Source organism: Sinocyclocheilus grahami, unplaced genomic scaffold, assembly GCF_001515645.1.
Source record: "Sinocyclocheilus grahami isolate Dianchi unplaced genomic scaffold, SAMN03320097.WGS_v1.1 scaffold713.1, whole genome shotgun sequence".
In the NCBI taxonomy this organism is placed as follows: domain Eukaryota; kingdom Metazoa; phylum Chordata; class Actinopteri; order Cypriniformes; family Cyprinidae; genus Sinocyclocheilus; species Sinocyclocheilus grahami.
Genome location: NW_015505892.1, coordinates 301526 through 316424, shown reverse-complemented (window position 1 = coordinate 316424; position 14899 = coordinate 301526). Strand labels below are relative to the sequence as shown.

The window sequence follows — 14899 nt, the reverse complement described above, 5'->3', positions numbered from 1 at the left end:
TATATATATATATATATATATTATAAATGATAAAAAAACTGCATATAGGTGACATAAATGGCATCATCAATAATCAACAAAAAAGTCTCTTTGCTTTGGACTTTATATGCAAGAAAAGCAATCCTCAGTTAGCTCAGACGAGTCATTCAGTGTTTCATAAACACAAATCAGCCAGAAATAGGCTCCTCGGAGGAAAGTGTGATTTGGAGTTCATCCGCACCCAGGTGAATTCACACGCTCTTTAAATAGCGCCGGTTTCAGTTCGCATTAATCACAGCCTGCCTCTGTTCTTTCCCCAGACCATCGTGCGCGGCAGCATGATCGGCCACGGAGACTATATATCAGCCGTGCTGTCAGACATGAGCCGTCTGTCCGTCACCAGCTCCAACTCCCTGCGCAAGAGCAGCCCATCGGCCCGCAAGAGAGCGCAGTCGCTCGCCCGCCTCGGGGAGGTCAGCGAGGTCGATGTGTATCAGTACGAAGCCCTGGACGAGCCTGACCCTCACTGGGCCGAGAAATCACGCAACATCCACAGCGAGAGCGGCACGCCGTGCATGGGTCTGAAGAAGAGCTTGATGCTGCAGCCCAACGGCGTTCTGCCCCGCGCCAAATCCACCTATGAGGTCAGCATGAGCTTTCCTCCTCCGGCCCTCCCGGCCCCTCCGCCGCCCCCCATCCCCGTCCCGGAGCCACCCAGGTCTGTGTATCTGTGTGGGGACATCGGGAGCCCGACGGAGAGGCTCATGATGAGACGGGAGTTTCCCATCGTGTTCTCACACAACCAGAGACCCATCACCTGCTTCTACAGCCCCAGCATGCCACACGGAGACGGTCTGACGCCGGACATGAGGAGCGCCAACAGACTGCTGGTCCACCCGCAGAACAGCCCGGGGAGACCGTACTCCTCATACGACCTGAAGGTAAACGAACGTCTGACATCTGTGGCCAACAGCCTCAATGATGGAAGCTTGTTCTGACACACAATAAAATGAATTCTGAGGTTAATTCTGATTGTAATTCTGATTTTATATATTGCAATTCTGACTTTTTCTTTTTTTATTTTATTTTAAGTTTACATTTCGCAATTTAGATTTATTTTTCTTCTAATTCTGATTTTATATCTTTTAATTCACTTTTTTTCTCTGAATGACGAGTTTGTTGCAATACTGACTTTTTTCCTCAGAATTCTGTTTACGTCACATTTTTGACCTTTTTCTCAAACTTCTGACTTTTTCCTCTGAATTCTGAATTATATCTCAATTCAGATTTTTTTGCAATCCTGACTTTTTTATTTTTTTTTATGTTTACAGTTCACAGTTTAGATTTTTTTTCTCAGAATTCTAAGTTAACATCTCACAATTCCGTGTTTTGTTCTGAATTTGTAGACACCTGACCAACATGCACAAGCAGAATTCTGAGAAAAAACAACTGTGAGACAGAAACTCTCAAATGCAAGAAAAAAAAAATCTAAATTGTTTTAAAAAGATTATTTTCTCTGTTTTGTAAAAATAAATTATAAAAAAAATACACCTTAACAAATCATGAACTTATTGAACTTAAGCATTTTTTAACTCATTTTATATGAGTTTTTTCTGACATCAGAAATTTAGTTTTTGCAGTTCACTTTCCTTTTTTATTAAAATGAAAACAGACAATTGCAACAAAACCACCACAACATATACATTCATATAAATATGCATCTTAGAAAACTTACCATGCAAAATCTTTCTTCTAAAAATAAGCAATTTCTTCAAAAAAAAAAAATCGAAATGAAAAGAAAAGAAAAGTAACAAAATAAAGTTCACTTTAAAGTGCAAAGGCACAGTAAGATTTGATTGAAATAAATTAATACTTTATTCAGCAAAGATGCATTAAATTGATCAAAAGTGACACTAAAGACAATTATAACGTTACAAAAGATTTCTGTTGAAAATAAATGCTGTTCTTTTGAACTTTCTGTTCATCTGTGAATCATTCAAAATAAAATGCATCACAGTTTCCACAAAAATATTGTGCAGCACGACTGTTTTCAGCATTGATAATAATCAGAAATGTTTCTTAAATCAGCATATTATACTGATTTCTGAAGATCATGTGACACTGAAGACTGGAGGAATGATGCTGAAAATACAGCTGCGCATCACAGAAATAAATTACAGTTTACAATATTTTCACATAGAAAACAGCTGTTTGAAATTGTAATAATATTTCACTCTTTTTACTGTATTACTGTATTTTTTCAGCCTTGATGAGCAGAAGAGACTCCTTTTAAAAACATTAGAACTTCTGAACAGTATGTATACTATTAAACTATCTTGATATCTTGTCAGATGAATACATTTAGTCATTAAGCATTTAGTCTTTTATCCAAAGCGACTTACAAATGAGGACAATGGAAGCAATCAAAATCAATAAAAGAGCAATAATATTCAAGTGCTATAACAAGTCTCAGTTAGCTTAACGCAGCACACACAGAACACAGCAAGGGTTTTTTAAATAATACAATAAATAAAAAGAAAACAGATAGAATAGAAAAAGAATAGAGCAAGCTAGTGTTAGAGGTCGTTTTTGCTCTTGTTAATTTTATAATACATAAAAAGAAAACAGATAGAATACAAAAAGATTAGAAAGCTAGTGTTTTTGTTTGTTTGTTTGTTTTTTGTAAAGAAAACAAGCAGCGAATGAATAGAGTGCAAGTCTAAAAGGGGCAAGTTTATTATGTTAATAAACAAAGAAAATTAATGCAGGTTAAAGGAAAACGTCTCAGGTTACGCATGAGAATATGGAACGAGACGCTGCGTCCTCTAGAGTTCCCTTTCGAGAGGGAACCAGCCCACGTCCTTATTTCTGTTTGTCCTTGTGTTTCTCTTCTCAATGAAACAGGCCGACGCAGCCATGAGACACCAGCCGGGATATTTGCACAGCGGCACCAGCAGTCCCCTCGTGAGCGGCACCAGGCCTCACAGAACGGTGCGTTCCTCCTCCAGCTACACCATCGGCCTCTCGCCCAACATCAGTTACCGGCCCACCGGGCCAGACCCCTTTATGAGACACTCTGGCTGCCCCAACCCGGGTCTCTACCCCAGACAGGACAGTCCGTCGCAGCCCCGGCCGTCTCCCACCGGCTCTCTGGCCAACAGCCCTCCGGGAACCTGCTCGCCCGCATTCAGACCCCCGCAGCACCCCTCGCCCCGACCTCCGCCCGACCCACCCAAAGTCACCCACGAGCAGTTCAAGGCCGCGCTGCAGATGGTGGTGGACAAAGGAGACCCGCGCTCGTATCTGGAGAACTTCATGAAGATCGGCGAGGGTTCGACGGGTGTGGTGTGCATCGCCCGCGAGAAACACAGCGGACGGCTGGTGGCCGTCAAGATGATGGACCTCAGGAGACAACAACGCAGAGAACTGCTCTTCAATGAGGTGAAGAACGAACAAGCATACTATCAATAAAAACAACCTCAACACTGCTTTTATTCAAAGGAATAGTTCACCCAAAATGGTAAACGTGCTCATCCTCAGGTCATCCAAGATGTAGATTAGTTTTCTTCATCAGATTTGGAGAAATGTAGCATTGTGTCACTTGCTCAGCAATCTATGTGAAAAGATACAGTTGCCAAAAATAGAATTGGCCATTTAAATGCACGTATTTGTTGATCTGAATATGCAAGTCCCATCATGCATTTTTTCCTCATTGGGGGTCTTGTCGCATCACGTTACATAAGCGAAAAGGGTTTCAAATGACATTGACCCCAGAACATTCAGTCACAAAATGTTTTGACTGGAAAAACATGTTTTGAAAGGGAAATTCTAAACTTTTCAATCACAGTGTATGATTTAATGCAAGGCACAGAAACTAGACTGACTCGGTTGTTTAGTCATATTCAAATAAATAGATAAAACATATATAAATATAAATTATATTTTGGAACACTGTAAACACGATTAACATTGAATGTCTAAAAAATTAAAATAAATAAATAAAATAAAATAATAATGCAATTAAAAAATAAAATAAAATAAAATAAAATAAAATAATATAATGGATTAAAAAAATCAACGGGAACTTTTCTCCCCTTAAACAGACAGATTTATTTTTGTTCATTGGCTATGAGGTTCGGCACTGATGGGGGTGTGTTGGTGTGTGTTCAGGTGGTGATTATGAGAGATTACCAGCACAGGAACGTGGTGGAGATGTTCAAGAGCGCTCTGGTGGAGGAGGAGCTCTGGGTCATCATGGAGTATCTGCAGGGAGGAGCTTTAACAAACATCGTGTCTGAGACCAGGTACCACAGCACAACACTGACAAGCTCGGCATTTCTCCAGCAAAGCTGTTTCTCTTCCGTCTGTTTCATGAAAGACGAGAGAACTGTATTTCTTAGCCAATTAATCTTGAGGTTTATGTTTTCATTGTGATCTCTATAAGATTTATAAGCAATATGCTTTACCATGGGTGGGTTAGTCTTCTAGTTAAAGACGCTGTGAGATGCCCTTTTGTAAATGCCTCTGACCAAAAAAAATTATTTAAAAAAAAAATCTGAATTCATGACTTCTGGAAAGTTCATCAGTGACCTTTTAATTGAAATCAAATTTAAATAAAATAAATGACCTTAAATCAACAGATTTATTTTACATTTGTTTCCAATATAATATAATATAACAAATATAATATAAAATTTAAAATAAAATTATATAATATAATATATAATTTAAAATAAAATAAAAAACGAATATAATAATATAACAATTTAAAATTAAATAATAGAATAAAAAATACAATATAATTTAATATGATATAATATATAATATAACAGAACATAATGCATCATTTAAAAGTAAAAACGACAATATAACTTAAAATAATATAATTAAATATATAATTTAAAATAAATTAATGCAATACAATATAATATAATTTAATATAAAAAATAATAAAATAATATAATATAATATGCACATCATTTGCAGCCATGGTTGAAAGACTGTGAAGACAGACAACATGTAACGATGAATCTTTCACAATAAGACCAGAAACATGATTAAAGGAAGTCATTTTCAGGTCATATCACTTTAAAGTGACAGTTTTTAACTCTAATTCACTGTGATTGCATTTCTGCTGTTTGGATGAGCAAAACACAAGGTCAGGCTGCTCTCGAGGGTCTCTGCAATTACTGACTGCGTGTGGTATTCCTGTAGTGTTTTATTCACACCACAAGAGAGCAGAGGCGGACAAAGTACACAGCTGCATTACTTGACAGATACTGCTGGTCAAATACTACTCCACTACAAGTGAAAGTTGTACAGACAGGTTTTTACTTAAGTAAAAGTACGAAAGTACATGCTTTTAAAAGTACTTAAGTATCAAAAGTAAAAAGTAAATGCATTGTTTTATTGTCACAATACCTTATGCCACTAACGCAACCTACTGAATACACTGAAGTTGTACAGACAGGTTTTTACTTAAGTAAAAGTACGAAAGTACATGCTTTTAAAAGTACTTAAGTATCAAAAGTAAAAAGTAAATGCATTGTTTTATTGTCACAATACCTTATGCCACTAACGCAACCTACTGAATACACTGATTAGCTTCTATTATCTTTGGAATTAAGAGTTTTATGTTACCAAACCTATGTAGATCAAGGTGTAGGTCATTTTTATTTACCGATCATTTGCCGATCATTTATCTTCTATGATCTTTGATCGTAGTGCTCGGCCTACGTAAGGCATCCCATACAGTTGTCTATTTAAAATCAATGTGGTGAGCACACAGATGATCACACCGCACTAATATGTGCCTTTTTCGTCTTTTATTATCTTATTTGCCTTTTTAGAGCACTTTTAGCTGTGCAGTAGCGCAGACGTTTGCGTTAGTTTAGCGGGGAAGGTCCAGAGGTTGCCAGATTTGCGTAAAAATCAGCCAAACATCCTTTTTGCAATACTGCAAGACTTGGCAACACTGAAAGCATACAGTTGTCTATTTAAAATCAATGTGGTGAGCACACAGATGATCACACCGCACTAATATGTGCCTTTTTCGTCTTTTATTATCTTATTTGCCTTTTTAGAGCACTTTTAGCTGTGCAGTAGCGCAGACGTTTGCGTTAGTTTAGCGGGGAAGGTCCAGAGGTTGCCAGATTTGCGTAAAAAATCAGCCAAACATCCTCTCTGCAATCCTGCAAGACTTGGCAACACTGGAAGGTCCTGGCAGATCGCAGGCCGGATTTTCACAGAAAAAAGTGTTCAGCGAATAAATGTACACACTGGAAAAACTGCTACATATAATGACTTTCTACTTGGGGACCTTGATATAAATGTAGCGGAGTAAAAAGTACGATATTTGTCTTTCAAATGTAGTGAAGTCGAAGTAGCAAGTTTCCAGAAAAAATAATACGCAAGTAAAGTACAGATACTCAAAAAGTGTACTTAAGTACAGTACTCAAGTACTGTCCACCTCTGCAAGAGGGTGATGTACAGTTAAGTTATGGATCCGCTCTGAGCTGTGCATGTATTCTGACACTCTACGGCTGATTTGCGTAAAAAATCAGCCAAACATCCTCTCTGCAATCCTGCAAGACTTGGCAACACTGGAAGGTCCTGGCAGATCGCAGGCCGGATTTTCACAGAAAAAAGTGTTCAGCGAATAAATGTACACACTGGAAAAACTGCTACATATAATGACTTTCTACTTGGGGACCTTGATATAAATGTAGCGGAGTAAAAAGTACGATATTTGTCTTTCAAATGTAGTGAAGTCGAAGTAGCAAGTTTCCAGAAAAAATAATACGCAAGTAAAGTACAGATACTCAAAAAGTACTCAAGTACTGTCCACCTCTGCAAGAGGGTGATGTACAGTTAAGTTATGGATCCGCTCTGAGCTGTGCATGTATTCTGACACTCTACGGCCGACTTTAATTTGATTAGACAATCAGATTAGCGCATGTTGTGAGGACATGCAGGGGGAATTTGATTAGTGATCTAATTGGTTTGGTAAATGCATCTCTGTCTCTGTCTGCTGAAGGACTAGATTTACATGATTGCACACAAGTGTGGCTCTATGTCACGTCTCCTCAGACATGAGACGGCAAGCTGGATCTGACCCGAGCAGCGCAGTTTGACAAGCAATTATATGACATGAATATATGAAATAAGCCTGATGTGAACATATACATAGAAATATTGAATGTCTGTATATATCTATATAAATAACACTGAACCACAACAATGATACAAATTATGGTCATGGTTATGCAAAAGAAAGAAATGTGAAAAATAATTGGTCAACAAATGAAATGGCCCAAATAAAATAATAAAATAACATTTAAATAAAATTAAATCATTTTAAAAATTAAAAAAAATAATAAAATAAAATAATTTTCATGTTGATTAGAAGACATTTTGTTTGACAAGCAATTATTTCACATTAATAAATTAATAAGGCTGCATCTCAAAAAGCTGAATTTGTTGAAGTGAATATCTATATGTATACGTCTATAAATAATAATATGAATAATATATAAACAATAATAAATGAACCAAAACATTCCTTTAGAGCAAGTTAAACCTAATGTCATGAATATACAAAAGAAAAAAAAATAGTTTAGTTGACATATGAAGTGAGCCAAAACAATAATAACATAATATAAAAATGAAATAGAATAATTTAAAATAATAATAAAAAAAACAGTTTCATAATGATTTGAATTTCTTTTTTTGACAAGCAATTATATGACATGGGTAAATAAATTATTAAAGTCTGCATCTCAAAAAGTTAAGTTAAAGTAAAAAGTTAATATCTATGTCTTTATGTCTATAAATAATATAAAAATAATAATTAATGAACCAAAACATTCCTTTACGGAAGACTAAACCAAATGTTGTGAATATAAAAAAGAAAAAAACATAAAAAATGATTAGTCAAACAATAAAATAAAAAATAATTTAAAATAAAATAATTTTCAAACTGATAAAAAAAAGAAAAGAGTTTTTGTTTTTTTATTAATTCATAATAAATAAATAAATACACCAAAATGTTCCTATACAGCAGACTAAACCTAATGTCATGAATATACAAAAAAATATATATAATAATAATAATTAGTGAATGGATTAAATGAGCCAAATACAGTAATTAAATATTTTTCAAAGGATTTGAAGACATTTTGTTTGACAAACAATTATAATACATGAATACATTTATAAGTGTGCATCTAAAAAATACTGTTTTGAACTCAAAACAATCCTTTATCTGTCATGTATGGATGAAAACAGCAGGAATAAAACTAGATTTGGACATTTTCTGAAGTGCGACACGCACCACTGTGATGCTGCAGTGTCGTGAGCGGTTGCCAGATTGTTCTGAGTGTTTTTAGCATGTTCCCAAGAGGTTTCTTCCCGTCTCGATGAGATGCAAGACACTTAATCAGCACTGATATATAACAGCACAAAGAGCTCAAGCGGTTTGTAAAACTCACGATTATACTGAAAAACAGCAGATGCATGAAGAAATCCTAACTGCTGATCTGTGAAGCACAGTGATGTAAGCGTGTGTCTGCTCTTGTGTCGCTGTGGTGCGTTCAGGCTGAGCGAGGAGCAGATCGCGACCGTGTGTGAGGCGGTGCTGCAGGCGCTGGCGTATCTCCACTCACAGGGCGTCATACACAGAGACATCAAGAGCGACTCCATCCTGCTCTCGCTGGACGGACGCGTGAGTCCATCTGTGTCAAACCATGTGACCCTGGAGTCCAATACATTTATACAGCATGGACGCATTAAATTGATCAAAAGACAAATAAAAGGCATTTATAAACTTACAAAAGACTTCTATTTCAAATAAATGCTGTTCTTTTGAACTTTCTGTTCATCAAAGAATCCTGAAAAGTCAAATGTATCACGGTTTCCATAGAAATATTCAGCAGCACAATGGTTTTCAACATTGATAATAATCAGAAATGTTTCCTGAGCAGCAAATCAGCATATATTTTTAAATGTAATTTATTCTCAGGGATTCAAAGTTGAATTTTCAGTATTTCATATTTTTTTTATTTTGGTCCATTTAATTTAATTTTTTAAAATTTTTTTTTTTTTTTTGTATATTCATAACCTTAGGTTTAGCCTACTGTAAAGTAATGTATTAAATTAATTTATTGCTATAAAAATAATTTATGTATAGTTCAAAAACAGATTTTATTTTTTTACATTTTATTTATTTTACTATTTTATTGAATCAAAATCTGTTTTTGAACTATACATAAGTAATAATAAATTAACTGATTTTACAAAAAGAAAAAAATGTGAAAATGGAGCAAATAATAAAATGAAATAAGTAAAATGCTGAAAAACTCAGCTTTGCAGGAACAAGAATAAATTACATTATACAATATGTTACAATAGGAAACAGTTATTTTAAATTGTAATAATATTTCAGAATTTTACTGTTTTTACTGTATTATTATTCAAAGAAATGCAGCTTTGGTGAGCAGAAGAGACTTCTTTCAGAAACAAACAAAATTTCTTCTACCTGAGGACGTCTTATTGGTGCTTAAAAGGCGGTGAATCAGAGCAGAAGTGCGTCTGACTGAAATGCCACTGGGTTTTATGTTCTGTTCGAAGCGTGTTATCGTGATCGAATCTGTGGCCGCAGAAACCTGGAACAAGCCTCATTCGTGAATCTCATGAATGCTTGTGTTCGTTTATCAAATATTTCAGCTCATTTTATAATGCTTTCACATAATGATCTCACTGTTGTTCTTCTTTTTGTTTAGTTTTTTACAGCCGACACAACTGTTAACAATTTACAATAAGGTTCCATTAGTTAACATGAACACTGAAAAATACTTCTAAAGCATTTATTAATCTTAGCTGATGTTAATTCCAACATTTATTAATACATTATTAACAACAAAAATAATAGTAATAATAAATCACAATTATTTAAATTAAAATTGTATCTGTTAATACTATTTAATGGACCTGAGCTAATAATAGTTGTATTAACTAACTGTTAACAAAGTATTCTGTAACAAATGTTGTAAAGCATCACCTTAATATTTATTATCTACAAACTGGAATTATATATTTCAATCGATTATATTAATTCAGTTGATGTGCATCACAAGTTGTATGTATATTGGCTAAATTTAAACACCTTCAAATGTGGCTCATTTAGTCAGATGTTAATGTATTGCTAAATTAAATTAAATTATATTAAATTAAATTACATTAAAAAAATTAAATAATAAAAAATTTAAACTGCTTTAAATGTGGCTCATCCAATCAGGTTAAATTAAATTAAATTAAATTAAATTAAATTAAATTAAATTAAATTAAAAATAAATAAAATATAATAATAAAAAATTCCAATAGCTTCAAATGTGGCTCATCCAGTCAGATTTTAATGTATTAAATTATATAAATTTAAATTAATTTAATTTAAAAGTAAAATAAAATAAAACAAAATGAAGGTAGCATACACCATATGTGCATCAGTTGATGTGCATCACAAGTTGTATGTATTATTGCATACAATTCAACAGGTTCAAATGTGACTCATCCAATCAGATTTTAATGTATTTTGTTATTTGATTTGTAATCTACACCTTTTGGGGTTGAGTTTCCATCAAAAGATAAAAAATGGGTCAAACATCAGAAATTGCTAATACATTTCACAATTAAATACAAAGAAATGGCAAGTGACACTGAATTAAACATGAAATGTTAAAGTCGAAAGACTGAAACAGTATTTTCTCGTAAAACGAACAATCTTCATTTTATTTGCAATTTAAAAAAAAATCATTGTACTGTTACCGTGATATAATATTACTTGCACCATGTATTTGGTCATAATGCAAATCTTTACTCTCAACAACCGATGACAGTGTGGTACTTTCACCTCACATTTACCATTTTAAATGCCAATATTTTATCCAGAATCGGCGCAGATTCGTTGTGGGCCGGCTGAAAGAGAGATTTAACGCCACAGGAGGCACATATGCGTTTCTACAGCTCGTGTAAGACTGGCTTGCATGGCTAAACAGTGGCTTGAATCTTAATCTGAGGAACGAAAGCGTCTCTTCAGAAAAGCCGGTGAAACGATGTCAATTGTTTGAAACGTTTTTATGAGCCATTGTAACCAACTGTATATATTTTAATGACCGATTTATTATTATTTTTCAATGGATCGACGAGCACCTGCTTTTGGAAAGGGTGCTGTGAGGGGTTTGTAAACCGTGTAAATATTGCATCTGAGCTTGAGAGGCGATTCCTGATTTCTTAAACTCCTGATTTCACTGTCAGGCATCGGAAGAATAAATAATGTACATAATCAGAGTGGGAAGCGACCTGTATTTGCATTGGTTTAATTATGAGCAAGGAAAGGAAAAGTCTGTTTATTGGTGTGTGTGTGTGTGTGTGTGTGTGTGTGTGTGTGTGTTTACATTTTGGATGCAGCGTTCATTGTGATATCTTCATATCCTACCTGTTGTACTGTGATGTTTCCTAAATGATCATACTGACAGATTAAAGGAGAGCAGGAGAGAGATGCTGGTTTGTGTCTTGGGCCGTTCACACTGGAAGCATTCCATCTGCACTGTTTTATTAATTGTTGGTCTTTATGTAAATATTCATCTTATGCAAAATGAAGATCATTTATTCACTCTTATGTTGTTCCAAACCTGCATACGGTTACTTTTTTCTGTGTAACATGAGCAATTTTTGAAGAATCTTTATGCAGCTCTTTCCTATGGAAGCTTGTTTTCACCACGGGTTCAATTCTGAGTTTATATGTCGCAATTGTTTTGTTTATTTCGCCACAGAATAAAAAACAAAAAGGTTACTGCAACGTTTTATCTTACAGTTCAGATTTTTTTCTCAGAATTGTGAGAAATGAACTCAGAATTACAAGATATATAATCAGAATTGCAAGATATAAATCCCAATTATGAGAAAAAAAAGTTGTTTATATTGTGTGATATAAACCCCTGAATTACGAATAAACTCAGAATTGTGATAAATTCAGAATTGCAAGATATAAACTCACCTTTCTAAGGAAAAAAAAGTCTGAATTGCAGAATCGCAAGACTTGAATCTGAGTTGCAACATGTAAACTCAACATTCTAATTTTTTTTCTCATAATTCTGTTTATATCTCGCAATTCTGACTTTTTTTCTCATAATTGCGAGAAACAAAGTCCAAATTGTGCAATTACCTTTTTTATTTTTTATTCTGAATTCAGACAAAAAAAGTCAGAATTGTTATGTAAACTTCAGAATCTTTACTTTTCCCCTCACAATTCTGTTTATATTTCACATTTTTATGTCTCATAATTGCAAGAAACAAAGTCTGAAATTATGAGATAAAAAGTCGCAATGACCTTTTTAATTTTCATACTTTCTTTTATAAAATTTCAAGTTTATACACTAAAAAAAATGGGTGTAGAAACAATTTTAACTCAGAAAATTCATGTAAATTTCACAAACAATTGCAAAGAAAAGGCAAATAACACATTGAATTAAATATGATATTTTAAAATATAAAAACTGAAATAGCATTTTCTCGTAGAACACTTCAATAATCTTTTGTTTTATTTACACGACATGACAAGACACACACAAAAAACACTCATCAACAGTTGTCCAAATGACTAATTATTCAAAGACTTTTGAAGTCATATGATGCTTTTTGTGAGGAACAAACCCAAATGTATTTAATTTAGTCAAAACCAAACTTCAGAGTGCATGTTTGAATATAGAAATGAGATTTGTGGAAGGGAATTGAATAACGATAGGCTGTTCCTCACAAATCTGTGTCATATTATGTTAAAAGTGTTTCAGAACTCCTGCGTTTGTTTCTATAAGTCACACTCCATCTGTGTTTGAGCGCAGGAACGCATCTGGTGTGAACGGCCCCTCGTTAGTTTGCACAGCTCTGTGTTTGTGTACATGACGCAGTCGAGGACACATGACTCATAATCAACCTTCTTTCCACAACATGTGTCGTGTGCTTGTTTGTATGCTGGCTGTTGATGAAGAGAGCTATACATTTAAATTTTTTAAAGAATAAATCATGCATATAAAAAAAAAACACTGATATCAAGTTTTATTTCTTATACACAGATGCTTTAAGCATACACAAGTGCTTTATTCATATATTTGAATAAAGCATTTCACACAAATGCTTTGAGTTTATACAGTTGTTTCAGTATATTTGTCTGAAAGAATGCAGAATATAAACTATTTACATTATAGATATGCATAGATATACAAAACTCTATTTTAATGCATACAAATCACAAACATTTGACTTTGCTCCAAAAAAATGCTTATAAAAATAGGTTATAACATGCATGCATGATTAAAGCATGTACATACTTAATGCACAGGCACTCTTTAGCAGTGCATAATAATGTCAGCAATAATTCAATTAGCTGAAGAATGTTAATGAATCTACAGTGGCAGTCAAAAAGACCTTGAGAGCAGCAGCAGTTAAAAGAGCTCTCGAGAGCTCTTAGAGTTCTTACATTCAGAAAGTACACGGCTATTTATAATGTCTCTGCCATAGTCAACAACATCTTCCTAAATGAGTGTTTTAATCTAAACATCATGTGGTTAAAAGCTCATTTAAGAGCAGGATTGCTCTCAAACTCGCATCTCACTGCACTGATGCTGTCCACACTCGGCTGGCTGTTCACTCTCATGTGCGTGTGTGAGAACGGGAAGGTCTCGGACCGGGACATCTTCCCTCTACCGTGTCCGGCGTCGCTGGGACAGTCTCTGATGTGTCGCATGAATTCAGGAGCCGTGAATCTGCGCAGGAGTCTGGAGAGCCCAGAAGAGTGAGGTTTGATTCTTTCAGGTTCGAGTTCTTCACGACTGAGCAGAAGTTTGCTCTGCCTGGTCGTTTTGGGAATGCTGCCACGCTTTTGCACCTCTTTTCTGATTTCGAAGTTGTCAGTCGTTTTTGTGCTGTAGAACTTCGCCACAAGCGGTTTTTCATCTTGCAGCGATGCTCTTTTGAATTTGCTCGCAGATCTGTTGGTTTCTTGCACGTCGCCCTGATAGGATTGTTTCCTTCCGCATCTGAGGTCAAGATTAAACGACCTTGTTTTCCCCCAAAGCGGTGCGTCGCCGTCCGTCTCGCGTTCTGCGCTTCCGACCTCTTTCAGCACCGAGTTTTGAATCTGTTTCGAAGCGAACAGCAGATCCGGTCCGTCTTCGTATCTGTTGAGGCTTTGGTTGGCGTCTGGATGTCTGAAGCGGATCCGTAGGCCGTTGCTGTCGCCGGCGCACAGCTGTCTCTGAAACAAGGCCGGAAGGATTTCCTCGTGTTTGCTTTGGATTTGTTTGGAGAACCTCTCCAGAACCTGCTTTGGGAGGCGATTGGGCCACCGCAGGTCTTCGGCGGGTTCTCCAGTGCTGTTCGTCGGACTCACTGTCTTCTTTCCACATCCGTTGAGGGTTTGAGTGCACTGGATGTGCCCAAAGAAGTCAGCAACTTGGATGGCTGAGTGGCCGGCGTGATTCGTGCGGTCCAGTCGCAAACCGAGCTTCTTGAACGCCCGGACTAGGAACTCCAGGATTTGGCTGTGTCCTCCGCATGCGGCGTACATGAGGGCACTGTTTCCCCACGTGTCCGTGAGCTCTGGATCAGCGTTGAATTGCACCAGGAGCTTCACTGAATCTAAGTGTCCGTGTTCGCATACCAGACTCAAGGCCGTGCGTCCGTGGTCATCCCGGGCGTTCACATCTGCACCTTTTTCCAGGAGCAATTGGGTGAATTTGGATCTGGTTGCGTGCTCTTGAAGGCACACGGCATGCATTAGAAGCGTACGCCCGTTTTCGGCTTTCCCATTGATGATGCGCCCGTCCAACGCGTCCAGGACAAACCGAGCCAAGTGGACTTTCCCGCT

At 36.0% G+C, this 14899-nt stretch overlaps 2 protein-coding genes across 2 annotated transcripts in view; one reads left to right on the top strand and one right to left on the bottom strand.

Annotated features, from left to right (window-relative positions):
• LOC107560170 (serine/threonine-protein kinase PAK 6) overlaps nucleotides 1-11007 on the top strand; it is a 33640-nt gene extending 22633 nt beyond the window's left edge. The window contains exons 3-7 of the mRNA XM_016244265.1: nucleotides 300-920; nucleotides 2884-3420; nucleotides 4150-4283; nucleotides 8575-8701; nucleotides 10924-11007. Of these exons, the coding sequence (XP_016099751.1) occupies nucleotides 300-920; nucleotides 2884-3420; nucleotides 4150-4283; nucleotides 8575-8701; nucleotides 10924-11007 (1503 nt within the window). The remainder of the gene's footprint in view (nucleotides 1-299; nucleotides 921-2883; nucleotides 3421-4149; nucleotides 4284-8574; nucleotides 8702-10923) is intronic.
• Nucleotides 11008-13606: 2599 nt separating this feature from the next.
• Nucleotides 13607-14899, bottom strand: part of LOC107560169 (GA-binding protein subunit beta-2-like) — a 2294-nt gene continuing 1001 nt past the window's right edge. Inside the window, exon 2 of the mRNA XM_016244263.1 lies at nucleotides 13607-14897. Coding sequence (XP_016099749.1) covers nucleotides 13607-14897 — 1291 coding nt within the window. The remainder of the gene's footprint in view (nucleotides 14898-14899) is intronic.